This window comes from Crinia signifera, chromosome 2 (genome assembly GCF_055691185.1).
Source record: "Crinia signifera chromosome 2, ASM5569118v1, whole genome shotgun sequence".
Classification (NCBI taxonomy): domain Eukaryota; kingdom Metazoa; phylum Chordata; class Amphibia; order Anura; family Myobatrachidae; genus Crinia; species Crinia signifera.
The window spans coordinates 45,912,274-45,939,659 of record NC_139218.1 but is presented as its reverse complement, the minus strand read 5'-3'; the positions used below and the strand labels follow the sequence as shown (position 1 = coordinate 45,939,659).

Genomic DNA, 27,386 nt, shown 5'->3' with positions numbered 1-27,386 from the left:
GCATGTTTAAATTGCTCTACTGTATTTGACTCTACCACCTCTGATGGGAGGCTATTCCACTTATCTACTACTCTTTCTGTGAAGTCATTTTTCATCAAAATTTCCCCTGAATTTTCTTTCCTCTAGTTTCAGCGCATGTCCTCGTGTTCTGTTGCTCCTCTTCCTGTGAAGAATAGCCCCGTCATTCATGATACTGACTGTTGGGGCATTTGAACAGTCAGAATTCCGATGTTGGTATATTGACCCTCGGAATCCCGACAGTCTGAACGTCATCGGGCACCTGTCTCTTCTAACTACTTCATACATCTCCCACTGAGTTCTAACTACTTCATACATCTCCCACTGAGTTCCATTTTAAGGAGAGATTTCAAGAAAAGAAAAAAAACAAAACAATGCATGCAAATGACTTATAATGTAACAACTTACTCGGTACTTGTTTCCTAGAACGGCCACAATCGTGAGTGATCGTGGCTCTTAATTAAGGGACACGATCCTCACGATGTGGCCGATTTTTTACAATTTTTTCCCTTTGATTGACAGAAATCGGGTCAATCGGTCGGTCGCGACCAATTAAAATCGGCCGCGATGCGACCGACCGATTGACCCGATTTTTCCATAGACTTCAATGTTAAAAAATCTTTTAACATTGAAATCGGTCGGTCTTGTGCCATTATAATGGCACAAGATGAGATGGAGTTGATTAAGTCCATCTCACATAGGGAAAAATGATAAAAAAGGTGAAATGGGCCAATATGACCCATTTCACATTTTTTATGTGCCCGCCATGACCCCATGATAGACGTCAACCCGAAGCGTGGCGAGCGCAGCGAGCCCGCGAGGGGCGGCGGTGCGCGTCCTCCGACCTTTTCATTCCCCTACTATCCACTAGGGCGTGGAGTGAGAATAGAATAGTGTGGCGAGCGCAGCGAGCCACCGAGCCCGAAGCGTGGCGAGCGCAGCGAGCCCCGCGAGGGGACGCGTATACCTGTGAAGTTATACGCGTCCCCTCGCGGGGCTCGCTGCGCTCGCCACGCTTCGGGCTCGGTGGCTCGCTGCGCTCGCCACACTATTCTATTCTCACTCCACGCCCTAGTGGATAGTAGGGGAATGAAAAGGTCGGAGGACGCGCACCGCTGCGCTCGCCACGCTTCGGGTTGACGTCTATCGTGTGGTCTAGCCCACTTACTAACATTTGGGGGGGCAATTGAAAATAATCATGTGAAAAAAAAAAAAAAATCGGGTGAAAAATCGGTCGGTCGGATCGGTCGCATCGCATGCGATGCGATCCGATTTTTTATCTTACGACCACAACGATCTAAATCGTTGTGGCCGTGCTAGGAAACAAGTACCACTTACTCCATTACAAACTTTGAATTTATTCAATTTATTGAATCAAACACAGTTCATAAGATCAATGCACATATATAATCGTTCATTTGTAATATTGCTTAAACAATGCTCATATTTCTTTTCAGTTCTAAAATACAAAAAGGTGAACTAGGAATATTTTACAATACTTTTCAAGTACAATGAAGGTGAATAAATTAACAAGTTAAAATGTGATTCCACTACATTGCATAATTTATCATTTGGACCACATTTTATTTCACTCACGTAACAAAGCACATACAAAAGATAAATAAACGCATATGTACTCATTATTTGCTGTAACTATGACTAGGTGTACCTGAGCGCTAAATAATGGATGACCTTCTTTGACCTTGTAAACTATGACTAGCAATTAGCACTTCTTTTGGTCCAAGTGTATGGGAAGCGGTAGCGTGTGACATGCTTTATCTTCTTATGTCTTCATTGCTTGGATTTGATCTGTTGACAACAAAAAATGATGATGAGCATAAAATATTTAGAACGTCTTACTTAATGTCTTAATAAAGTTATTTCCATTAAAGATATGATCAAACTAGACAATTTTTACGACCTTTTCAGTACATAAAATGCTCCACGGTTATGACTTTGTAATTATGAAAAAGTGTCTTTGCAAACATATTTCAAGAGTAAATCTGAATATTTTGACTTATGCCCTTTAAAGTTGAGCGAAAAGTCCTCCGTTAGCAACTTTTAATTTTTATGAGAGCTTTATATAAAGTTACCATTTTCAAAAGTATTCAAAAAGTTTAAAATGTAAATAAAAGTGTATCTAAAAAACATTGTTTTCTTTAATCCCAGGGAAGAGGGTCTGGAAAAATGACACAAAATAACTGGTAGAGGCAGCCATTTTGTTGTCCAAACCAATGCAGCTGATCAATTCAATAGAGGTACAATAGACTAACAATCCAGGTTTTAGAAATATACATACTTGAGTACATTAAATCAGAAGAAGTGAATTACTAATCAAGTCACCTGTGCTCAAATATAGCTATTCTTAAAACCCGGACTTTAAATGTGCCTTGAGGTCAGTGGTTGGGAATGCCTGCTGTAGAGACTAGTAATATCACTGAGGTACTATTTGCAGATCATTGCGTTTTCTCACTGATGGGGATTCAACCTACAAAATGGCTGCCTTCACTTTGTGTGTGGACGAGAAGTAAATGTTAAACATGTAAGATATAATATTTTCCAGAATCCAATGAAAGGTTTAATTTTATGGTATCTTACTTAAAAGACCCATCGGCCTTCTGAGTAATCTGGCCACATTGCAAAACTACTGGCTTTGGCACGCTCAAAACCCGGGATCAACATGTCAATCATGCTGCGACTATTGGGGCACATTCTAGTGACATTGCATCCCCAGATCTGCTCATTGACAATGCAGTTCCTGAGCAGATCCACAACTATTGGTCAACTGCAAAAATAATCAGCCCCAGTAGCTCTTTAAATCATGCTGATAAGCTCCATTTTTTTTTTTACTGCTCCTTTTCATTACCAGGACTTCTGCCCTGCAGCATTAAGTAGAAAACACATGCAACTGTGGTAACGGCTTGCTGTGAGCGGAACTGGGACTGCCAATGTTCTCTGGTGTGAGTATTGTGGAAAAAAGTCACCTCTCACAAACCGGGGGAAGATCTATGTGTCTTTTATAATCTGAGCATCCATCATGGAGTTAGGAATGATGATGTTCAACAAGGAGTGATCACTGGGCAGGATCATCAAACAGACAGCTGTGAAGCTTGTATGATGGGATAAAAGTGTATCGCTGTATGAGAGGAAGTTATTAACCTGGGGAAGGGCCATAGCGTTTGACAGTAATTAGGTCGGCAGTCAATAGGTTGACCACTATTGGTCGACAGACAAAAGTTTGGGTACTTGTGTAGTTTCACGGCGGCAGCCTAAGCTAGGTTATCAGCGTAGCCCAACGGCTGCCTAGCGTAGTCATCACAGTGACTCCGCGGCAACCCTGCATAGTCAGTGTAGTGCCCCGTGAGGCAGCTACTCACCGTACTGTTGCCGGGAATTGCATCTCTGTCCGCGGCGTCCCTGGCAAGCCTAGTGAGTGCCTCTCACACAGCGCCGGCGGAGAGGTGCTCCATCTGCCTGAGACGCAGGAGCGTCTGAGACGCTTCTGAGTAACTATTGCGGCAGGGTACAGCAACCCTGCTGACAGGGCTAGGGGTTCAGTGGCGCGTGCGTCTCCTGCACAAAGAGGGGGTGCAGACGCAAGTGCGTCTCATGCACAATAAAAGGAGGCATTTGCCAGTGCTACATGTTACATACTGGCAAATGCCTCCATTTGAAATCCACACTATCCATGCCAGCCCGAAGCGTGGCAAGCGCAGCGAGCCCCGCGAGGGGACAAGTTACGCGTCCTCCCGACCTTTTCATACCCCCACTATCCACGTCGGCTTGGAGTTGATTCTATAAAGTGTAGTTTCATGGCGGCAGTTACGTAGTCAGCGTAGCATCCCTACCCCACTGCGCTCGCCATGCTCCGGGCTCGGTGGCTTGCTGCGCTCGCCACACTTTAGAACATAAACTCCACACTGACGTGTATAGTGGGGGTATGAAAAGGTAAGGAGTATGCGTACCGCATACACTTGCCACGCTTCGGGCTGGCGTGGATAGTGGGGGTGTTTCAGGAACACAGTCACACCTGCCATGTCATACATCTAAGACAGTAATGACAACATGTGTTCACTACGCTGGCCGCAGGAACACTACGCTCATTCTGACAGGGACGCTACGCTGACTATGTAACTGCCGCCATGAAACTACACCAGTAACAAGTTTGACACATGAAAAGGTCAACATGCATTAGGTCGACAAATCAATGGGGAAAAATGTTTTTATATTTGGTCTATTTTGACATAAGTCGACATTGAAACCATATAAGTGTACCGCGTCCCCTCGCATGGCTCGCTACGCTGGGCGCACTATTATAATCTCACTCTACGCCAACTGGGATGGTAAAGTATGAAAAAAAAACACCTTTATTAAGTCGCACAACCTGATGCTTGTGTCGACCTTTTGACAAGGTTGACCTTTTTCAAGTGTCAACCTTTTGCCTGTCAACCAGTAATGGACCTATAAACCATAGGTTTGGGGCGGCGGGCCATCGTTGCGACCATGGTAATGCCCAGCGTTTCATAGGCGATCCCATGAAAACATTGGGCGTTCCCATGGAAATTCGCCTGTGACGCGGGTGCGGGGGGCGGGCAGCTGACGTCAGATATTTATGCTAAAATATCTGTGTGCGACTGAGTCTCTGAATCTGTACACAAGTGCCACAAGGTAGAAGCTGCAGCTTTTTTCCAATACAAGATCAGTTGTGCTTAGTGCAGACTTACACACGCACAATATACAAGTGTCACTTATCACATAAACCAGCAGTATTTTGGTGCATCCTAATCACATCATGCTGCCACTATGGATGCCCGAGACTAGCAGAGTTGCATGAGTCGTGGCGCTTACTCGAGCCAGGCATCTACCGGATGACCAAATTAGACCCCCATACCCGGAGAAGAGAAGTGAGGAGACCATGTCCGCGCATCTGCACAATGGATCCAGCAGGTTCTGGGACCGGCGTATGTGCATAAGCCATGGTGCAGCTGAGCAGAACAGAGGCTTCTATGGACTGCATTAGCTACAGCCCATAGAAGATGGCTTGGGCTGTACGAAAAGCAGGGAGTGTCTTCCTACTGGAAGCATGCTCTCTTCTTATTGTTACCCAGTCTGGCAGTATTAGAGGGAGGGAAAACTTGTTAGTGAGACTGCCTCATGTGTCGTGACAGACTGGCAGTAACATCCTATTGGAAGTCCTACCTGTCACAGTGAAGACAGTGCAGTCACAAACAGCAGCTGGCAGATTTTACTTGGGAATGGGGCTTCAGTCCTGCAGCCCATAGGTTAAATCCGCCACTATCTATTGTCAGAAGAAACTGGAAACCATAATATACATATACACTATGTACAAAGGACTTTTTTAGGTTAAGTGATAATAATAAAAAAAAAAATGTGGGTTATGGTCTTTAATGAAGTTCCGTGAACTCACTTGAAATGGAAAAAATATTTGCAGAACAAAATCCCTGGCTCTATATTGAGGTCTTAATTGTGACAGAACTGTTCCACCCAAGTGAGATGTAATTGCAGCCTTCGGAAATAGTAAGGGGTTACTGGAAACAGGGCCGGTGCTAGGGTGTCTGGTGCCCTCTATATTTGCGCCCTTCCTCTCCTAAATGGACAGCGCACAAAAATAAAGGCTGTGTTATCATAAGGAATGATCATATACCAGTTTAATTACATCTTACAGTGCCCATGATTCAGAATACACCACATAGTAGTGTCCCTTGTACAAAATACCCGCAAAAGTAATGCCCCTTAAACACCATGCCCACAGTGGTGCCACTAAAATACCCACAATAGTTCCCTTTATACATAACGCCCACAGTAGCGCCCATTACACATAAAATGCACAGTGGTAATGCACCTTATACACATAATGCCCTCGATAGTAGTGACGTAAGGTGTGAAGAGAGCAGAAGAGGAATAAGAAAGGGGATCCATGAGAAGGGGAAATGTGAGAGGAACAGTGAGTTGTTAGGGGAACAAGGGAAAAGTGGCTGCTGTTGGAAAATGGACGGAGAATAGAAATGATAGATGGGGTACAAGGAAAAAAGATAGAAGGGAGAAATCCAGATGCTGGGCAGAAAGAGGGTAGGATGGCCATATACTGGGCAGAGAGAGGGGGAGGGGGTAGTCATATGCTGGGCAGAGAGGTGGGACAGATGTGGGGAGATATGATGGGGAGAAAGTGGGGGGACAGATGTTGGGTAGAGGGGGCAGTTGCTGGGCAGAGAGGGATGGGGGAAATGTGATATGCAGTGAGAGGGGAAGAGATGATGTGCAGGCAGAGGGGCAGATGGGGACAGATACTGGGGAGATACTGATAGTGGGGTAAAGATTATGGGCAGGAAGATGGGAGCAGATGCTGGGAAGGTAGAAGGGGACAGATGCAGGGGAGAGGGGGGCGGATGCCAGAAAGGGGCAGATGCTGGGGAGAGATTGGGCGTGCAGATGTGGGCAGGGGGCAAATGCTGGGGAGAGGGATTGGGGAAAGATGATGGACAGGGAAAGGGGGTGCAAATGCTGGGCAAATAGAGAGGGGAAGATATGCTGGGCAGAGAGAGAGGTGGGGGTATGCTGGGCAGAGAAAGAGGGGGAGATATGCTGGGCAGAGAGGGGGGATATGTTGGGCAGAGAGAGAGGGAGATATGCTGGGCAGATATATGCTGGGGAGAGAGAGAGGGGGAGATATGCTGGGCATAGGAGGGGCAGATACTGAGTAGGGAGAGGGGGGACAGAAGGTGGGCAGGGAGAGGGGAGACAGATGGTGGGCAGGTAGAGGAGGAGACAGATGCTGGGCAGGGAGAGGGGGGCAGATGCTGGGCAGGGAGAGGGGGGGCAGATGCTGGGCAGGGAGAGGGGGGGCAGATGCTGGGCAGGGAGAGGGGGGACAGATGGTGGGCAGGGAGAGGGGGGGGGACAGATGGTGGGCAGGGAGAGGGGGGCAGATGGTGGGCAGGGAGAGGGGGCAGATGCTGGGCAGGGAGAGGGGGGCAGATTCTGGGCAGGGAGAGGGGGACAGATGGTGGACAGGGAGAGGTGGGACAGATGGTGGACAGGGAGAGGTGGGACAGATGGGGGACAGATGGTGGACAGGGAGAGGTGGGACAGATGGTGGGCAGGCAGAGGGGGGCAGATGCTGGGCAGGGAGAGGGGGGACAGATGATGGGCAGAGAGTGGGGGGCAGAGAGAGAGGGAGAAATGCTGGACAGGCAGGGGGTGGTAGAGGTAGAGAGAGAGAAAAGCTGCACAGACAGTGGAAGCAGGGGACACACTCACAGAGAGCCTCAGGTCCATGCTCTGCCTGTGAGATCCTCCGTGTTCCATGGAGCTCCTCCAATCGGGTTCTCTCATATTCAGCATGTGCCGAGCTCCTCCAATCACAGCTCGGCACATGCTGTCCTGGCCCTGATAATGACATGAGTGGGGAGGGGCTCGGCACCGCAGTCACCAGAGGAAGGTGCAGGCCAGGACATCCCCTGCTGCTGCATTGCTGCTATATCCCGACGTAAGTTCTCTCTCCCCTCTGCTGCCAGCGCTGCTGCTTGCTATGCTATACACTGTCACTGACAGGCGCAGCAGCAGCTGGCAGCACCTTACATCACTGCACACAGTGGCAGAGCCGCAGGGCAGGGAAAGCGCCTAAACAGTCCAGCGCCTACCAGCTTTGCAGGCTCTGCTGAGTGGGTAGCGCCGGCCCTGACTGGAAACACTTTACCTGAGCTGCCTGCAAAGGTCACCCCCCTCCTGAATCAGACCGGAAAATATCAATGTCTCAATCAATATCAAGACAACCTGTGACACTGCCATACTGTATAAAGATTCCGGTACTTGTGTATTATAGCGGCGCCCCCGATGTGCATCGCGCAATGTTTTCATCGCATCGCATGGCATGTGATTTTTGCCCCCTATGCGATGAAAGATCGTATAAGCACCCTAATGGGTGCTTACAATGTGAAATGCACCCCCACGCCACCCCCCCACTATAAACGTGGTACGCGTCCTCCGACCTTTTCATACCCCCACTATCCACGTCGGCGTGGAGTTGAGAATAGAAAGTGTGGCGAGCGCAGCAAACCACCGAGCCCGAAGCGTGGCGAGCCCCGCGAGGGGACGCGGATACCTTCACAGGTATCAGAGTCCCCTCGCGGGCTTCACAGGTATCTGCGTCCCCTCGCTGGGCTCTCTGCACTCGCCACGCTTCGGGCTCGCCACACTTTCTATTCTCAACTCCACGCCGACGTTTATAGTGTGTGTGGGGGGGGCATTTCACATTGTAAGCACCCATTAGGGTGCTTATACAATGTTTAATCGCATCGCATCACATTGTATGGCATTGTATGCCATGTACAATGTCATACAATTTTTAAATTGTATGACATTGTACAGTATCGCGCGATATCGCATTGCATACCATCGTATGCCTTATGATATGCGATGCGATGGGCGCCGCCAAAATACACAAGTACCAAGATTCCATTCTGTAGTACTTTCTATCATCATTGTACACTTATTATGTAACGCTGCATTATTCTCTCATCCATCTGTCCTGTAACACCATGATGTGTGCAGCAATACAGCTGCTGCCACAGGTTTATGATCAGTAAATCAATTCTGACACCTAGTGGTCATTCCATGTCTTGCTAAAATAATAAAGTCCACACCATTTGGTACTTACTGAGCATTGTTCTGTTTGAGACGCATCATAAATATAACACTGCAGGTGTAAGGGAAAGGCGAGCAGAAGCAAGTGCATATATAAAGCTATGGGTTGCTCTTTCAGGAACTTAAGACAATGACAACAAAATATAGACACATACAGTAACGATCTGGCCTTTCATTGTCTTATTTAAAAAAGGCACTATTTAAGGAGTTCCTATCTGTACAGTACATATTAGCATTATTCAATGAGGTGCTCACTTGTATGCGTGCCACATATGGTAATTATTATACTATTACTTATACTATTTATATGGCGCCACAAGGGATCTGCAGCACCCAATTACAGAGTACATAAACGCATAAGCAAAACTGTGACTTACAGTGAATACAATAGAGGACAAGTACAGGGCACATAACCATAGCTGCATCAGCAGACGACACTGGCATAAGTATCAGCCTGGCAGAAAACAGAAGGCTTTGGTGCCATCAAATATGGTTTCAGTAAGAGAAGGAAAAGCACATGCGGGAAAAGGGCCTGGTAATATGGTGATTTGAGGCGGGTGCTTGTATCTCATTTAGATGTAGAAACAACAGTGTATATTTATTGCTGTTTATAGAAGGAATATACTTTAGGCATGGGTGTGAGCATACTGCATTCTATCACACCGTTAGCAGGGGTGGCGGTGTGTGTGTGGGTGTCACAGTAATGTTGGCTGACAATACTGTGTGAGAGGTTGTTATTTATTAGCACAGTGTATATGGTGTTCATGTAGAGCAGGATTTTGCATACTATGGGGAAAATTGACTAATGTTGCATACACACGGAGCGATATGATTGCTCTCGATATATTGATAGCAATATATCGCCAGTAATCATATTGCTCAGTTTCTCCTTTCATCAACGATCACGGGGCGGGGGGGAAAGAGACCCCAAGGGAGCAGACGCTGCTGCTGTCATCGGGAAGGGGAAGGAGGGGGGGGGGGGGGGGAGACGTCACCTCCCTGTACTCACCCTGAATCCTTCTGCCGCTGATCTCCGCTGGGGGATGGGTGTCCGTCCGGCGCAGACCTCCTGCTCACCACCGGGGGAAGCTGCCGGGGGAAGCTGCTGGGAGTACACATGGGAGCACACAGCTGGCCATTTATCACTCAGCGACCATATCGCCAACGATTTCAGCCAATATCGCCCCCGTGTGTACGCACCTTAAGATGGAAGTTCTATTTCACATGGAATGTTGCTATGGGCAACCAATCAGATTGTATCCATTATTTTCTATAACAGTGGTTCTCAAAGCCGGCCCTCAGGACCCCGCAGGCCACCCGGCAGGTGAACTCATTACTGACTGACACATTTTTTAAAAATCCACAGATGGAGCTAATTATTTCACTTTATTCTGTGAGGAGACCTGGAAAACAGGTTCTCAAAGAGCAGTATTCAATGAGGATAATTCGCCGTTTCACGGTGAACGGTGTAAAAAAATCAGGAATTTTAGGTACTTGTGTAGTTTCACGGCGCCACCGCGTGCACAGTGAGACTTTGAAACATGGCAGCCTGCCAGACGCTTTGTTTAACTGTGCGCGTGCCGCTCTAGCTGTTCTCAGCGCAGCGCGTGGCTGCTTTCCTTATGTAACCTACGTTATCAGCGTAGCGCACGCTGCCCAGTGCTGACAGGTCACGGTGGTACTTGTAGTTCCACAGTGAAATAGGCAGTCGTGCGCACCGCTGACAACGGGGGCACGTAAACTGGACACCCCAGCAATTTAGATGCTAATGCGACTAAATCCACACTCCTTGCGTCTAAATCCACACTCCCTGAACTGGACACCCTGTACACTATTAAAGCTGTTTACAATGACACTAGTCGATGTAACAGCCGTCGACCTTGTTAATTCCACTATCCACGCCAACCCGAAGCGTGGCAAGCGTACCGCCACAATGGGTGGCGGTACGCGTCCTACGACATTTTCATACCCCCACTATCCACGTGGAGTTGATTTTATAAAGTGTGGCGAGTGACCTGTCAGCACTGGGCAGCGCGCTGTGCTGATAACGTAGCTTACATAAGCGAAGCAGCCACGTGCTGCGCTGAGAACAGCTAGAGTGGCACGCGCACAGTTAAACAGAGCGTCTGGCAGGCTGCCAAGTTTCAGACACAGACTGTGTGCGCGGTGGCGCCGTGAAACTACACAAGTACCGAATTTTATTCTGTGAAGGGGCATGCTATTTTTATTCATGTGCTTATAGCACATGAATATATATTTAATTTAAAAAATATATATATATTTTTTACACAGAGCAGCCAGCAGGGGGCAGGGAGCCGAGAGCTGCTCATTAGATATTCATATATTCACTGCACCCGATCATTACATATGCACGATCGGGTGCAGTGAATACCCGGTCCCCTGCTGGCTCTCCCGGGGGGCAGCCTGTGCTGCCTGGCTCCAGGGGAGCCCACCTTCCTCCCACATACGTTCTGGGGCAGACAGGGAGACTTCCATCTCCCTGCCTGCCGCCGTCCTCAGGCTCCCTGCGGCGGATGGTTCACATTCGCGGTCAGGGGCAGCGAGCCCCTGCCTCATTGAATACTGTGTCAGCGAGGGCTGGCAGCAAGGGCTCCAGCCCTCCGGAACACGGCGACTGTGCAGCGAATCCTAAACAGGATTCGTTGCACATCGCGATTAGGGACATTCAATACTGCCCAAAGTCGGTCCTCAGGACCCCACACAGTGCATGTGTTCTAGAAGGTGCTAAAAAAATAAGAAGTAGCTTCTGAGTGGTTTCCCATACCAATATTCCCATGAGAAATAGATCTCCCATCTTAGTACATTTCTCCCTATGACTTTGTGTGGAGTAAGTTCTGAGCCATGTGCCAATCAGACATCACTGCGATATCCGGCAGTATACTACGGTGAGCACCTCTATGGGATGTAAGGAAAAGAGTAATGACTTCACCTAACCATTACAGCATGGGTCTTCAAACTGCGGCCCTCCAGATGTTCTAAAACTAAAAATCCCAGCATGCCTTGCCACAGTTTTAACACTCCCTTATAGCAAAACTGTGGCAAGGAATGCTGGGATTTGTAGTTTCACAACATCTGGAGGGCCGCAGTTTGAAGACCCATGCATTACAGTAATGAGCTGCTGGGGGACTAGAGGGGGATCCAGTCATTTGGTCAACAAGCATAAGGTATACAGTCATTAGGTCATCACTACTAGGTCAACATGCTGAAAGGTCGACATGGGTCTAGGACAACATGGGACACTGTTGACCTAGCTCATTTCGACCTAATGACCTGTCAACCATCAAAAGGTTGATATGGGGTTTTTCACAGTTTTTTGAGTTGACATGTCCCGACAGGTGGTATTTCATGCCCTACCAGCCACTAGGGTGTGGTTTGAGAATAAAATAGTGTGCCGAGTGCAGCGACGCACAGAGCCCGAAACATGGTGAGTGAAATGAGACATGCGAGGGGACACGGTGCACTTCATCCTGTGTCCATTTCAATTGTGTCGACATTCGGGGTAAAAAAACAGTGAAAAACCCCATGTCGACTTTTTGACTGTCGACCTAGCCCAGTGGTCTCCAACCTGTAGCTCGCGGTCCTAATTTGGGTAGCTAGCCTAGTACTGCTGTCCGCTGGGATGAAGTTTCTGAAATCAGGACCTGACGCAAGTCAGGAAGCGAGAACCCAGAAGGCACCGGCAGCTGCAGAGGGATCAAGCTGACACTCCCACAGAGATAAGTGAGAAGGTAGTTGGAAGTCACTGCGAGATGGAGAGGGGAACCGTTTGATATCGGCCAGGCAGGTACGGGGACCACATAAGAAAATTAGCAGATTTTTCTAAATGGAATGGATTCCACTGCTAAATCTATGCTGACTCTGCATCCCAAGATTACAAGTCCCTAGATTATATTCGTCGAGTGTTACTACTTGATCTCCTCTCTGATCCCCAATCCTGTCTCATCGTCAGAGGTTTTCCGAAATGCATTTCATTTACTGTGTAAATAGCAAAATTATTTTCTGTCCTAGGTACATAAACATTTAATCCTCGTTTACAGCTCAATTTTTTTTTACTTTGATTCTGATTCGCATGCAGCTTCAAATGCAATATTTCAATTGGTGAGTTAGCCCCACCCAATCAGCAAGAATGTATGCATGGGCCAATGCTGGCACCTCCCCGGGTCCCTGTCGATATCGCTGCATACACACATCCCGCAGTGTGCGCCTAGTTCAACTCATTTGTCTGAGTCAAGTATATGTTTTATAGATGTAAAATTCAGGCAGATCTCTTGCACCTAAACAAGGGAACAGCGTAAGGGCAGATGATCATAAATGCTGTCCCTGTATACAGAACATTGGGGATGTGCGACTGCATGGATACGTAGGCGTTAGGATGTGCGGATAGTGGTATTAGTATTCAGCTTACATTTTATTTGCATTCCGTTCCCAGCGGCCGTCTGGAGTTGCAATCACACTATGCAAAACTCTTTGTCTCTACCTTTCTGTAACATGTTACTCTGCTGCTCTGTACAGTATGAATAACCTCCTATAGTTTAGAATCACCAACAAATATGGACACTTTACTTTCTATGGCATCACAGTTGGCGTAGTTGGCATTACAGCCCTGAACTGAATTCTGCCTTAGGCACGATCTGCGTGACGTTTGTATGGTGTCCCCAAATGTTTGTGTGGGATTTTAAGGATCTGATCTCCTCCCATCAAAATACAACAAACATCCAGGTAGGTTAAGGGGCTTGTGACAAAAAGAGAACAAAAAGAAACCAGCGGCCTGGCAGCTGAGCGGGATGCCGGCTGAACTGAGAGGTTTTTAAAAGGGGCCGTCACTTACAAGGTATGGTCTAGCACTGTAAATGATCACCCCTTTAAAAAAAAAACGGCAGAGTTTGGCCATCATCCCGCAAAATCGGAGGCTATTACATTTGGCGAGCTAAATCGTTTCCCTGGGCATAGGGCTGATGAGAAGAGCTGAAATAATCTCTGTAAAGCGCTGCAGAATATGTCCACAAGGTCAATACTAGAAAGATTGAAAAGGACAACTTCATGCTTTTTACTATCCTTTTACTAAAATGTACTAAGAGTTTGACCCCCAAATTTGAAATTGCAGTATTAAATGCAAAACCAGGCGTGTTTTTGCAAGCCACCAAATTGAGCCTATTGTATTCTGTCCTTAATCCAGTTCTCTATCCAGTTCTCTATCCTTAGCCGAAATTGGTTAAGTGGGATCTAAATGGACGACAATTTTAGACTCACTGGTGCACACATGGTGAGATTTTGACTAGAGAGTCAAAATCTCCTAAAAGGTTAGTTAAAATCTCCCAAGTTTTTCTCTTACACACTGGGTGATTTTGCCCAGCCTGTGTGGACAGCGATGATCGTTTTCATCGCTGGGGGGAAAGCCGCTCAGTGCATACACACTGAGCCGCTTTCCACCTGCCCGGTGCCGACAGCAGGGGGAGGACTGCTTTGCATAGTGCAGCCCTATGCAAAGCCACCCTCAAAGCCACTCATCTGCTGGAATTACCAGTAGATGAGCAGCATTCCCGGCGATGATGCGGGAGCACGCATCACCGGGGCATACACACTGAGCCGCTTTCCCCCTGCCTGGCGCCGACAGCAGGGGGAGGACCGCTTTGCATACCAGCAGATGAGCAGCATTCCCGGCGATGATGCTTTTTTGAGCGACTTTCAGCTCAGAGTTGCCCAGTGTGTATGGGCCTTTAGTCAATATTGTCTAGCATAGATTGCTTAGCATAGATTGACTGTGCAGGCAAGGCAATTTTGACTAGATCATAGACTATCATTACTTAGATAAAATCGCATAGCCAAAATTGCTTAGTCAAAATTGGCCATTAGCCAATATCTCACCGTATGTCTGGGGCAGGTATCTCACTTATCTGGTTTCTCATTTACCCAGGTTAAAGAAGTGTTTATCTCAGGTATAGAGGTTGTCACTTACGTAGGTTCCAACAGTACTTGTTTATCTTATAGAGGTGCCTAAATACTAAATAAGTATATACTGGGGTATATTGAATTGCTGTCGGATATGCAGTCTTGTCAGAAAGACATCAGTTTCTGAATTGAATAGGTCGAAAGGGGTTCCAACCTATTCAATAAGCTGTTTCTTTCTGCCAGCTTATTAAAAGAAGTCGAATTGAGGCAGGCAAGAAGATGTCGGGTTAACAGCAGCAGCTCACCCCGCACTGTCCTACCGCCGGGTCCCACATCGCTCAACTGTTCCGCCGCCGTGCATATTGTTAGAAATGATCTGATAGTGTGTACCCAGCTTTACAGGCACTGCAGGGAGCATGGCTTGGATTGTACACTAGGGTCACATCAAACCAGTAATGTTATGCACAAAATATGGAATCACTGCTAGGCCTCAATTAAAGTCAAAATACTTAGTACAGGGAAAAATTGCTACAATACGCACATTAAAATGCTATTCAATTAGCCACGCAGCGTAATGACGTTATGCGATTCCTCAGGGGCTTAAGCTGGGTACATATTACAAGGTGTGACAAGACGTGCGGCAAGCGCATGCACACTTCCAAATGCCAGGTCTGATGGGGAGAGCCACATGACATGCTGCAGCTTGTAGCATATTAATTGCTATAAACAACCCCCATCAGCCTCACTGCATGGCCAACAGCGCTAGTGACCCATGGGAGTGCACATATCATGGATACACACTTGACAGAACCCAACTTTACAGCACTGGGAGGTATACATAGATTCCAAGCACTTACACAGGAACCTATGGCCTAAGGCACATTAGCCGTGAGCTGACCACAACAGGAAACTGGCTAGTAATTGAATAGCTCCAAGCAGCAAACCTGGAGCTACAGACACAAAGCAAGCACTGCGGCTAATCGAATCGCCCCAAACAATTACTATATAAAAGGAGAAACAAAACAGCAGCTATCAGTGTTCTGTGTACTGTAGACATTATGGGGTGTATTCAATGCCGGGGGCAAGTGGTGACAGCAATCAGGGCTGCCTTCTCGCTGTCACCGCTCACCCGGTCAGTATTCAGCTACCCCCCCCCCCCCCCACACATACGCCAATTCCCCCTCATTCCATTTTTGGAGCGAGGGGGAATCGGTGTATGCGACCGCAGAAGCAGCGAGACCCGGGGCTAAATGCAGCGGGCTCCCTACATTAGCCATGAGCCTTGCTGTTTGGGGGAATCCTCCCTATCCTGTGACAGCGAACATTTCCCCGTAACATAGAATAGGGTGAGAGGCCGGCGATGGGGTTGATCAGCGAGGATCACTGGTTTTCTGCGATCCCCGCCATTTTACCCCCTCGCATTGAATACTACTGTGGACATTATATATATATGTGGCATTATTGTGGACATTATTTGTAAGCAGCATTAATGTAAGCATTATGTGCAAAAGGCACTACTACTGTTGGCATTATGCGTATAAGGGGCATTACTTTGTGGCGTAATGTGTATAAGGGGTACTACTGTCCAAAGTAACAAATAATGAGCGCTATTGTGTGGTGGCAAGTGAATAAAGGACACTAGTGTGTGGTGTAATGTGAAGAAGGGGCACTACATGGCGTAATGTGAATAACATTGTGCTACTGTGTGGCATCATTTGTGAACACACTCCTTGTGAGAATACACCCCTTTTTTTGTGGAGCATGCCTGTCTCCTTTATAAGGTATGAAAGGGAGGACGCAAATTAATAGTTTGCACAGGGGCGCTCAACACTCTTGCACCGGCCCTGATTGGAAATATCATTAAATCTGTGTCTGCTAAGCATATATGCATTATTTACCAGTAGGTTGTGGGGTATAAAGTATCCATTATACACATTATCACACAAAAGTGATTCACTAGTGCCAAGAACTGGCATCACCATCCTCATCGGTCATTTGCACCAGGCTCCATAGTGTGAGCGGGACCCAGGTCGCTCATTCACACTGCACCTGGACCCGGGTCAGAGCAGTGTTCAACCCTGGTCATGACTAGAATTAAAATGTCAGGTTGCTTGACCCCGGAAATGCTTATTGGGCCCTTTGAGACTGCAGATCAACCTGGATTAACACGGCAATAAGACCACATACGATGTATCGTATGCGGTAGGGCCGCCCTGGAGCTTCGAGGTGAGTTGGTGGGGTATCGCTTGCAATACCGCACCCTAGTGGATGGCCGGCTAAGATGCACTTGAGCAAAAAAGACGATTGGTGCCAGCCCAGGAGTGTCAAGAAGTTCAGTTTACTACAACTGCAGCATTAGCGTGTAAGGACACATCTGAACATACTGGACCAGTATGTGGGTGCAGTGACATCCAGTATAGTGGTTCCCACTGGCACATATAAGCAGCAGTACCACTAGAGGAGGAAAGGGACATAATCACATCAATGCGGTAATACACAAGCCTTTAACAGTATTTAATTGCGCAAATATAAACTATTTTCTTTGCAATTGTGACTGGCTAAATATACAACTTGACCCCAGCTGGTAAGGTCTTATTAAAAAATGATTAAATTGTGTTCTCTTAATTACAAAGAGTCTTTTTGCTGAACGCTTGGGTGGCAATCAGAGTTCCAAGGTGTCCTTAGATTTCCCAAGTGTCAGACAGATGAATGACAAGCCCACAGGCAGAGGGAGGCCTGGTGATTGGCAGCAAAGCTTTGCCAATCAAGCAGTCAGGAGCTTTAGGCTAACATCTGGGAAGAACTGAAGGCTCAGAGTAATTTATGTCTAGTTCTCTCTCAATGAACAGTTTATATGCTGGAGAAGATGCTCTAGAATCTTACACTACAGGTACATGAGGATCCATCTGAACGGATGTATAGGACACATGCGAAGCTTCTATTGTGACAGTATATTATAAATATATATGCAGCCAGGGCATAAAGTGATCATGCAGAGGTGGGGGAACTAATTTTTCTATGAAACCTAATTACCCCCCTCCCCTCCCCCAATAGGCAGAGACAGGGTCAGTGGTAGGGTTTTTGGCATCCCCCTGCAAACTAGAATGCTTTTCTGTGAGAATCACTGTGCAGGTTAAAATGTTCCACCTCACCAGTAGAGGTGGTGGAACTCATTTCTACCTGTTCCCCCTCACTTTAACCCCTGTATGCAGCAATAGAATAGAAAAGCATAAAAATAATATGTTCACAGAAAATGTTTCAGTTACAGGATTTATCTTCTGGAACCAAAGAGTTAACTTGTTAATAATGAATGTCTTCTTCTGTCACATGTCCTGAGGATGCCATTCTATTACGGGATACGGTCATTAGGTCTACAGCAACTAGGTCGACAAGCATTGGGTCGACACCAATAGGTTGACAGGCAACAAGGTCGACAAGGGTCAAGGTCGACATGGGTCTAGGTCGATACCGCCATTAGGTCTACATGGGCAAGGTCGACAGTCAAAAGGTCGACATGGGGTTTTTCACTGTTTTTTTAAGCCGACAGGCGGTATTTCATGCCCTACTATCCACTAGGGCATGGTGGGAGAATAAAAGGTACTCTTTACCTAGAAGGGCGCCCACGATTTTGATCTTGGGCATCGCAAGGTAAAAAATTGCGTCGGTCTCATCGCATGCGACCAAAAAATTGCATGCGATGCGACCGTCGCGATTATCGCGATTTCCCATAGGGAACAATGTTAAATGTCCCAATTGACCCGATTTTCCATAGGGAACAATGTTAAATGGCCCACAGAGGCCAAATAGGCACCCTGAAGTGTGAAATGGCCCCCCCACGATCAACGTGAACCCGAAGCGTGGCGAGCGCAGCGAGCCCGCGAGGGGCGGCGGTACGCGTCCTATGACCTTTTTCATACCCCCACTATCCACGTCGGCGTGGAGTTGAGAATAGAATAGTGTGGCGAGCGCAGCGAGCCACCGAACCCGAAGCATGGCGAGCGCAGCGAGCCCCGCAAGGGGACGCGGACACCTGTGAAGCCCGCGAGGGGACGCGTATACCTGTGAAGGTATCCGCGTACCCTAGCCACGCTTCGGGCTCGGTGGCTCGCTGCGCTCGCCACACTTTCTATTCTCAACTCCACGCTGACGTGGATAGTGGGGGTATGAAAAGGCCACGCTTCAGGTTCACGTTGATCGTGGGGTGGCGTTAACAATTGGGGGGGCCATTTCACACTTCAGGGTACCTATTTGGCCTCTGTGGGCCATTTAACATTGTTCCCTACGGAAAATTGGGTCAATTGGGACATTTAACATTGTTCCCTATAGGAAATCGCGGTAATCGCGTCGGTCGCATCGCATGCGGTTTTTTGGTTGCATGCGATGCGACCGACGCAATTTACATTTTAACATGTATTTCTATGTAAAATCGCGGGCATCGCATCGGTCGCATCGCATGCCATTATAATGGCATGCGATGTACATGCGATGCCCGCGATGGGCACCCTTCTAGGTAAAGAGTACCGAATAAAATAGTGTGCCGAGCGTAGTGAGGCACCGTGCCCGTGCACGTCAAACTGTGTCCATGTCAACAGTGTTGACATTCGGGTACAAAAAAACTGTGAAAAACCCCATGTCGACCTAATGCTTGTGTCGACCTAATGTCCTGTCGACCTAGACCCACGTCGACCTAGTTGTTTTAGACCAAACGAGCCACACCCTCTATTACTGCATTTACATGGTCTCTTCTTTGTTTCAGAAGCCCATAAGGAGCCATCAATCTAGTGGAAAGTGGACATATGTATAGGTTGCCCTTAGCAACCAATCACTTCTCCCTATCATTTTATAGAATGTACTTGACAAATGATAACTAGAAATAATTGGTTTATATGTGCAACATCTACTGTTTGGTTGCTATAGGCAACTTCTCTAATCTTTAACAGACTTAATACATCTACCCCACAGTGATGCTTTTGGCCAATGGCCGTCCTTTACGCCAATACCCACTTCAAAGTTATACCATACCCTCCTACAAGAGATAAAGGGCCTGATTCTGGTTGACTTGCAAAAGCAAATTCTCTCTGTAATGGACAAAACCATGCTGCACCGCAGGAGGGGCAGATGTAACATGGGCAGAGAGAGTAAAAGTGCCCATACACGGTACAATTATTGTATGCAATTTGGACTAGATCGCATTGCATAAGTTTTGCAATTCAATGAGATGCAATCTAGTACAAAAAGTATCTGCAGCACATACCTTTTGTTCTGTGCGATAGGATGGGCGTGGGAGTGTGCATCTCATCGCACCAGGCAATTGCACCGTGTATGGGCGCGTTTGGGTGGGGTTTGCCCTTCAAACTATCTATATTGTAGTGTAAAAATAAAACAGACAGTATTTACCCTGCACAGAAACAAAATAACTCAGCCAAATCTAACTTTCTGCACGTGTTACATCTGCCCCAGCTGCAGTTCACATGGTTTTGTCCATTAGAGAAAGAATTTGCTTTTGCGAGTGAACCAGAATCAGGCCTATAATCTTTGCAGCAAATGTACGCACACAAAAACCGAAATTTTACAATTATAGACACAAAAGCAGTGTTTGCTTCACACATGTTAAGGTTGCGGGAATATTATTACTAGCAACAAATTAAACGTACTGCGCTTCTTTGTTAAATACTGGCATGGAGGAATTCACTCCAAACACAAAATTATCTAGTTAATTATATGTAATAATGACCGGTCAATAATTATATTAGAAATTGACATTAGAAACAAACACCCCCCCGATAACAAGGGTAGTCGACAATTTAAAAAATGACAATGTGTGGTGATAAATGACAAAGCATCGCCTGCATGGAAACCTCTAATAGCACCACCGGAACAAGACTGGAACTAAAATAAGCAAATGAAGAGCAGTTGTACTCACTGCGTGATTTGGTCTGATTGCAGGAGAGATGGAGATAACACAATGAAAGAATGGCAGAAACAAATGAAGGCAATAGAGAAATGCAGCAGTAATGTGGTGAGACGCTGGGACTTACCCTGCAGCCAGTCTACGCCTTCCTGAAGGCCCTCTCCTTTCAGCCCGTCACTCGCACTGTAATGGATAGGAACACAGTTAACACAGGATTTGAAATCAAATGTACAAATCTGGGTAAAAGTATTAGGATCCCCTCCATTCATTTAATGTGGGCTGTGTGCTTGCAGGAGGACAGGGAAAAAGACAAACCCAAGTGTGCAGTTCTAACAATGTTTGCAAGAGGTGACCATGGAGGTGTGTGGCGATCTCTTATGCCTTGATCCTGGTTGGAATGGTGTTCATTGAGTGGTACCATTTTTATTTTTATTATAATTTTTTTTTTTGGGGGGGGGGGGGGGGGGGCTCTTAGGTTTCAAAATAATGAACCAGTTCATAAAGGACGGTCTAGTAGGGGGATGGGTGAAGGCTCTGGCCAGTCCAGAGTCCTCACCTTAATGTAACTATCAGTAGTGCCTGTTGGGGGTGGCACTTGGATACTTTTGATAGTCTGCCTGAAATGTACCAGTAACTGCAAAATATCCACTGTACTGTACCATATTCTATCTTGAATAGGGTGTTTTAGAAAGAGATGTTTTTGCGAGGCTTTCACCAGAGCTGCAGCTAGTGTGGGTGGGGGGCGGTGCTGGATGTGGTCACTACTGCATGCATGTGGGAGGAGCCAAATTATTGCCTTGCCCAGGTTGATGAAATCCTACTTTCAGCTCTGCTTTCCCATACACTGCAATAGTTAATTAGTAGGGGCAATTGCAAGTTGTAAGATGATATTAAAGATTCAGCAAATACAAGTGGCCTAATTCAGAGTGCAAGACAAATTTGTTCTCAAAAATGGACAAATCCATGTGCACTGCAGTTGGGGAAAATGTAATATGTGCATAGAGAGTTATGGTGCCCATAAACTAGGGCGATATTGCATACAATCATTTGATTTTGACCGTATCGGTGAGATAAATCGCATGATTGTATGCACATCGAATCTGCAGCGGCCGAAGGTCGTGGTGATAGCTATTATGTGCTACACATAATATTTATTGACTTGCATGAGTGATCAATCGGCGGGAGTGCAGGCGGTGGGCATCAGTGTAGCGGAGCAGGCAGCAGAAGAGCCTGCGTGCGTCGATAGTCAGAAACAGGTGACAACATTTTTAAAAATATATTTCAAAAGAATGTGAAGCCTCTGATTGGCTGAGAGCTCTCTCAGCCAATCAGAGGGCCGGCCAGACTTTTTAAATGTATTTTCAAATTCTGCCATCCGCCATTGACTACCGCTGCATGCCAGCCCTCCTGCCGCCTGCTCCGCTACACCGTCATCCACCCCTCGATCTGGCCTCGCAGGTGGCATGCATCATCAAGTGATGGAAAAAAAAAAAACAGTTAACATGCAATCGGATGCGATGGACCATGCATTACGATGTGGCATCACATCAGATCGCACAAGTATATGGCCACCATTGGATTTGGGTGACTTATTTTGTTTCTGTGCAGGGTAAATACTGGCTGCTTTATGTTTACACTGCAATTTAGATTTCAGTTTGCACACACCCCACCCAAATTTAACTCTCACCTGCACTGCACATTGTTTTATCTCATTTTGAGAACAAATTTGTCCTAACATCAGATCTGAATAAGGCCCATGGTGCAATGTGTCTGGTAACGCAGCTAAACTAAGCACAGTACATGCACTTAAGAAATGTTATACCTATTCAATTGTTATATTGTGTCCGATCTCCCATCTAAAGTGACAGGCAATCGTGGGGCCACATTCAATTGATCTATTTTTTTTTTGCGCATATTGCGCTCATTATGGTCAGGTTTAGCCACGCATTTGCATATTTCAGCCCACCACACCCTGGGATAGCAAGCTAAAATGCTGGTGAAAAGCAATTGAATACCACCCTATGTGTCAAATACCGTTACGGACGAGTCACGGCATTTCAGTTGAAAAATAACCCCAATGATGTGGTGTCCACTGCATGTTATGGCAAATTGGACTTCAGATGCGTACATAAACATTAATATGCAAATGATGCCGACTGTACCTACACCTGATGGATGGTGCATTGCTGTCCCAAAACTGTTTTTCATTAACTTTTTTTTTTTATTGTCTGCACTCCAACTATATTATATTTCAATATGTTTTTACATGTAATATTTATACCCCGTTCAGACTGTTGCAATAACACTGGTAATTGTCAGGTCCACCTGAGTTACAGTTCGGTCTGAAAGGAACCAGGAAAAATAACCCAGATCAAGGGATCTTGCAATCCAATCCGGTAGCGACCAGCGTTGGACACAGGAATGACATAGCTCATGGTGCAGTGTGAATGATCCCACCTTGGGCATGTGCATAACACTAGATTGGCTGCCTGCATTAGTGCTTGGAGATGACATCATCTCCAAGGGCAGTATTCAATGAGAAAGTTCTCCGTGCATGGAGAGCGTTTTATTTCGCTCTCCATGCACTCTCCGTGTTTTAGCGGAGATTCTCCCTGTTCCGGAGCCTCCTGCTCCCACTATTCAATGTATTTAAGACTCGCCGCCACTCGCGGCGAGTCTTAACCCCTGCAGCGCACGAGCGTTCGCGGCAGGGAGCCAGAAGCAGCCATAGAGATTAAAGTCTCCCTGGCTGCTCCAGAGGAATGTGGAGGGGAGGTGGGCTCCCCTGGACCCAGGCAGCACAGGCTGCCCCCCCTATAGCCAGCGGGGACCCAGTATTCACTGCACCCGATCGTGCATATTAACGATCGGGTGCAGTGAATATATGAATATCTAATGAGCGGCTCGAGCGCTCCGGCCCCCTGCTGGCTGCACTGTGTAAAAAAAAAAAAATATATTAAAATTTTTTTTTTAAATTAAATATATATTCATGTGCTATAAGCACATGAATAAAAATAACATGCCCCTTCACAGAAAAAAAAACCTGATATTTTTACACCAAAATTAAAAAAAAAAAAACCCTTTTAATTTAAAAGTTCACATTCCAGATCTCCATCAAAAGATGGAGAATTTCTACACGGAGAGAGACGGAGAAAATCACTTAGAAAGACGGAGAATATTTCACATTGAATAGGGTTGCTCGCTTTTGGAGAGCAAAATGCTCCGTCCAAGGCGAACAAAGCACAAATTCTCCATAAAACACGGAGAATTTTTCTCATTGAATACTGCCCCAAGTATCCACTATAAATTAACGTAGACCTGGGTCATGGAAGGCACAGGTCTGGTTTTGAAAGACTGGACCCGGAAATAACTTGGGTCCAGCAACCAATGAGAAAGAGGATCACATCCAGGATTTGATCTGAAATTATTACCACACCGTAATTTAGAGCAATGTCTGCATTAGGAGCTTTCACGTAAAATAATACAAATAAAAGTGAATAATTTTGACCAGAAATGTGAATTAACTCAAATTTTGTAAAAATTCCCATTATTTCGCAGAAAAAACCCATTGCGGTGTAGAATAATATACCATGGGAACACTGAGCATGGATGACCTATTACATTTTATTTTTTGCTTTTGTATTGGAAGAAAATGGTTATTATTTTATGGCTGATTGCCAATAAAGGAGTTTTTAGAATCTTCACAAACTTCACAGACCAAATATAACCTTAGGGTAGATATTACTCAGGTTGTAAACATCCCAATGCATCAAAATTACAGTGCGGTGATTTATTGAACAGAACATTTAGTTAATAAAAAACAGTAACAGAACATTTAGGATTATGGGAATTTTCAACTTCCAAAGTTTGCTGTAGACAGACAATTACTGTCAATCACAGAAGTGGAAAAAGATGTGTTCACAATACAATAGTTATCTCTAGTCATATTCCTATTTCTTAGGAGCTGGCTGTGTTCTATGCACATTGAACAAAGCAACAAAAGAACATTAAGATGCCTTTAGTCAACAAACGTGAGTAGAAAAGAGCAGATAACCCAAATAAATTTGGACAGTGGGGTGGGGGGTGGTGTGTGGGGGGTTGTGTGTGTGAGAGAGAAACGGGCTGCAGGAGGAGTCTGGTTATATATTTAAATAGTGCACCTACACTCTCTCTATGTGTGTGGCACTAAAAGTCTAAGCAGAGTAGCACCTCATTACATGTAGTTGGGGTGTGCAGTCTACGCCCATTTCCTAAATATCCTATATTGTTTATCTGTATGTATACGTGAAGGCAATAGAATTTCGGCATCGCGCAGTACTGCTCCAACCTGCCCGATTGTTTATAAGCAGGATCTTTGCATTTGCTGACTATATATTGAACAAAGCACAATTCTAGGTAAGACCTATTAATGATTGACAGTCTGATGCCAGTTGGAGATGAGGAGGGGGTGTTGACGGCCTCTATTTGTGAAAATGGAGGCATGTTACCGCCATTCAAGGGGAGGGAAGATGCCAGGATCTCAGCCATTGGACTGAGGTTTTCTGCACTCTTACAAGGATCTGCAAAGAGCAGCTTGCACAATCCCATGAGGGCCGCAAGCCACCCAATGGTATCGCAGTGATCTGATGCTGCATCCTTGGATCACAACTGCAGCAGGAAGCATCTACTTGTCTCTGGGATTCTCTACCTCCCTACAAAACTTTAAATGGGCTCTCAAAACCCAATTTTTCATTAAACCCAGCCATCTCTCATCTTAACCTTCTGTTCATGCTCACTTCTACCCCTTCTGTGACACCCCTGTGTCTGCCGCTCCCCTTTACAATGTAAGCTCTCACGAGCAGGGCCCTCTCTCCTCATGTGCTTTTCTTAGAATATATATCTCTCTGCCACTCTAAAAATTGCTTCAGTGTCCTGTCCCCTGATGCAACAATCTTCATTCACCATATACTTGTCCTAAATTGCCTTGTATTGTAATTTTTGATTGAATGTTTTTTTTTTTGATCATTTATGCATTGTTAGGCGCTGCGGAACCCTTGTGGCGCCATATAAATAAACAATAATAATACATACAGGACCTTATTCTGCTCCACATGTAAAGTTGCGAATTTTGTAGCTTTGCGTGTGCATTAAACGTGATTGGATGTTTTGCATATACATCCATTTGCAGGCTTGCGTGTGGGAACAAAATCATTTCATGGTCGCCGACCATCAAAGGATTTTGCAAGCGATCGTATGACCTAAGACACCTCTGTGGAGTCTTAAGTCTGCGGGTGCCCTGTGCGAGAAGCGGGCGGGCAGCCGACATCCGCTGTAGTCAGCTGCTCACCCTCTGCAACTGCGTCACGGGCAATTTTACATGGGAACGGCCAGCATTTTCATGGTAACGCTGGGTGTTCCCATAGGCGCGACCCCTCTCCGCCACCCCACGCCCGCACTGCTAGGTGCAAACGGGATGGCGAACAAGCAGTTCACCCTGCCTGTTGGCACCTAGCTTCTGCACATGCGCATAAATGTGTATGCGCTAAACACTGCTCCCCTCCTGCGAACGCGCAGGGGACCTATGAAATCAAAATAATCCCCACAGAGCGGTCACTGCTGCTTCCAAGGAGACAGCAGCAATAGCTACGCCAACCACATGTGAAATAGCCCCTATAAAGCAAACAAAGGTGCAAATTCCTGAAAAAAGTTAAAACATTTTAGAAAAAGTGGCAGAAATTGCATCAGGAACGTCTTGACATGTGGCTCAGAAAGGATAAATGCATAAGGACACATCTGTAAGTACACAGCTGAATATTACGGCAGCCAATACAAAGTACACATTAAATAAAAGAGCAAAAAATTGCATTCACACAGCACTATTACAAGGAGATCAAACACTAAATACATTTTTAAAGAACTGCTATTTTCCTGTTTTTTTTTTTTTTATTCCCAGCAACCCCCGCTGTCACATTGTTGTTGAGAAATGATTTCTGCTTGGCCTGACTTTAGCGCCCAACACATTGCGGTTTATAGGCACTTCTAGCAAACAAAACATTCTTATTGTGCACACACACTTCAGAATAATAGAACCATTACCAAATATGCCACGGCTTGTCCTTGATGTTCTCTAAGCACAGCAACTGAGAGACCTTGACAGATGACAGCGAGTCCCTTAGGTCCATTTTGTTAGCAAAAAACAAAATTGGTATCCGTCTGTGTTTAATGTCTAGGGAATAGGAGAAAAAAACAAAAACGTTATTTGGATGGAAATTGGAGCTCGGATGCCAGGTGTTCTTACATAAGAGCACATTGCCCTATACCTACATATACGTACTGGGGCAAGTGATAGGCGGACATGCCTTTGCCCTTTAAACTCTGTAGTTTGTTAAGGGCGCTGGTGGAGTTATAGCAATTTATGGAGCGATTTTGGAGGTAATTCATAGCCGTGCACACGCATTGCGTGTCTGATAATAACCGCAGACTTTCTCCCATATTCAGAGTTGAAGTTGCACTAGCCCTGTCCTGGGTGCAAAATATTGGTCTGAACTTGGCAGATCTTTATGTACCCTTGCCTCTGAATAGGCCTCAATGGGGGAAATTTACTAAGAATATTAAAATTCGTATCCGTATTCTTAGGGGGGTTTGCAATGTCTGTCGACGTCCCGCAGCCATCTCCCGACGGGGGAGATGGCTGCGGGGCCCTATTCAATGCTGTCTTCCCCGCATGCTGTCTTCAGCATTGAACAGGGGTTCTGCGCAGAATGAGCCCAACATCACAAGCTGTCGGGCTCGTTCTGCCAAGAAAAGCCGGAAGTAGGCGAGCTCCCGGCCGGAGCTCGTCTATTTCCGTCCTCAGCTCGCGGCCACGCCCCCTTCTCTCATGTCGAGCAAAGCGAGAACGGGA

The 27,386-nt window shown here is 46.2% G+C and overlaps 1 protein-coding gene across 5 annotated transcripts in view; it reads right to left on the bottom strand.

Moving 5' to 3' along the window:
• Window positions 1-1,356: 1,356 nt before the first annotated feature.
• Window positions 1,357-27,386, bottom strand: part of ARL6 (ARF like GTPase 6) — a 72,752-nt gene continuing 46,722 nt past the window's right edge. For 4 of the 5 annotated variants that reach the window (XM_083171953.1, XM_083171952.1, XM_083171950.1 and 1 more), the window contains 3 exons: window positions 26,579-26,708; window positions 20,516-20,686; window positions 1,357-1,827 (listed from right to left, as the gene is read on the bottom strand). In XM_083171953.1, coding sequence (XP_083028079.1) covers window positions 1,794-1,827; window positions 20,516-20,686; window positions 26,579-26,708 — 335 coding nt within the window. In that variant the 3' untranslated portion in view covers window positions 1,357-1,793. The remainder of the gene's footprint in view (window positions 1,828-20,515; window positions 20,687-26,578; window positions 26,709-27,386) is intronic. The other variant, XM_083171954.1, reaches the window with a different exon arrangement.